The 1,438-nt window shown below is 45.7% G+C and overlaps 1 protein-coding gene across 1 annotated transcript in view; it reads right to left on the minus strand.

The window, feature by feature from the left end:
* ZNF333 (zinc finger protein 333) overlaps nt 1-1,438 on the minus strand; it is a 28,659-nt gene that overhangs the window by 19,862 nt on the left and 7,359 nt on the right. Inside the window, exon 2 of the mRNA XM_010855422.1 lies at nt 474-517. Coding sequence (XP_010853724.1) covers nt 474-476 — 3 coding nt within the window. The 5' untranslated portion in view covers nt 477-517. The remainder of the gene's footprint in view (nt 1-473; nt 518-1,438) is intronic.

Genomic DNA, 1,438 nt, shown 5'->3' on the forward strand with positions numbered 1-1,438 from the left:
CTCTGTCATGAATGGAATGTTCTATGCCTGCACTTTCCAAAACAGGCAGCCACCAGCACGTGTGGCTCCTGAGCACTTGAGAAATGTGGTTTGGTAACTGAGAAGCTGAGGTTTAAATTTTGTTGGATTTTAATTAACCTTAATTTTTAGAGCCACGTGTGTTTTCGGTAGGTCTCACAAGCGATGGCAGGGATGGCCGTGGAGGAGTTCTGTGGCTGCCGGCTCAATCTGAGCCCCCTCACTGCCATTAGACTCCGGAATTAGGTACCAAACCCCAGGGTTGCTTTGGGAACCCTCCATCCAAGCCAGTTCCCTCCAGAACTGTAGGTCATGCACTGAAAGAGGCTAAAAAGTCCCAGGGACGGGGCTAAAGATGCTCCACACTTCCCTCCTGTTTCCGAGAGAGCAGACAGGGTCCCGAGTACAAGATTATCCCACCCCCACAACCATCCAGACTCAGTCTTCCCCCTCACCATGATACCAGCGCCAGGGTTTAAAGTTTCAGTGTGTGTCCTTCCTGCAATAAGAAAGAGGGAGGTAAGAGGAGAAACGAGAGTGGAAGCAGAACACCAAGCCGGGGTTTGGCCTGGGTAATTAATTCCATTTCTGTGGACCATGAGCAGGGCGCCAATCCAAACAGCCAAATTACTCGGAAATTTACTTCAATATGCAACATATTGGGCTCCTCATCGTCTTTCACACCACAGGCCCTGACCATTTCCACTGACTCCTCTCACGTAATAAAAGGACCACATCTCCTCTTTGTTGTTGTTGTTGTGCGGTCACTAAGTTATGTCCGACTCTGTGACACCATGGACTGTGGCCCACCAGGCTCCTCTTGTCCATGGGATTTCCCAGGCAAGAATACTGGAATGGGTTACCATTTCCTTCAAACTTGAGTCTCCTGCATTAACAGGCAGATTCTTTACCACTGAGCCACCTAGGAAGCTCCCTTAAAACACAAGGGACTTCCCTGGCAGTCTGGTAATTAAGACTCCGCCCTTCAATGCAGGGGGTTTGAGTTCTATCTCTGGTCAGGCAGCTAAGATCCCACATGCCTCATGGCCAAGAAACCAAAACAAAACAGAAACATCATTGTAACAGATTAAATGATTATAAAAAGTCCACATCAACAACAACAACAAAATTTTTTAAACAAAAAAACCTCTAACACTTTCTACTTTTCCTCCATTACTTTTATCAAGTTGGGATTTTTATATGTATTTGTTTAGGTGAGTTTGCCTCTCTCTCTCCAACCACGACGTAAACCCTCCAAGTACAGAACTGTGTCCCTCACCTTATCTTTGACAAAGGAGGCAAGAATATACAGTGGAGAAAAGACAATCTCTTTAACAAGTGGTGCTGGGAAAACTGGTCAACCACTTGTAAAAGAATGAAACTAGAACACTTTCTAACACCATACACAAAAATAAACTCA

This window comes from Bison bison, unplaced genomic scaffold (genome assembly GCF_000754665.1).
Source record: "Bison bison bison isolate TAMUID 2011002044 unplaced genomic scaffold, Bison_UMD1.0 scf7180017864365, whole genome shotgun sequence".
Classification (NCBI taxonomy): Eukaryota; Metazoa; Chordata; class Mammalia; order Artiodactyla; family Bovidae; genus Bison; species Bison bison.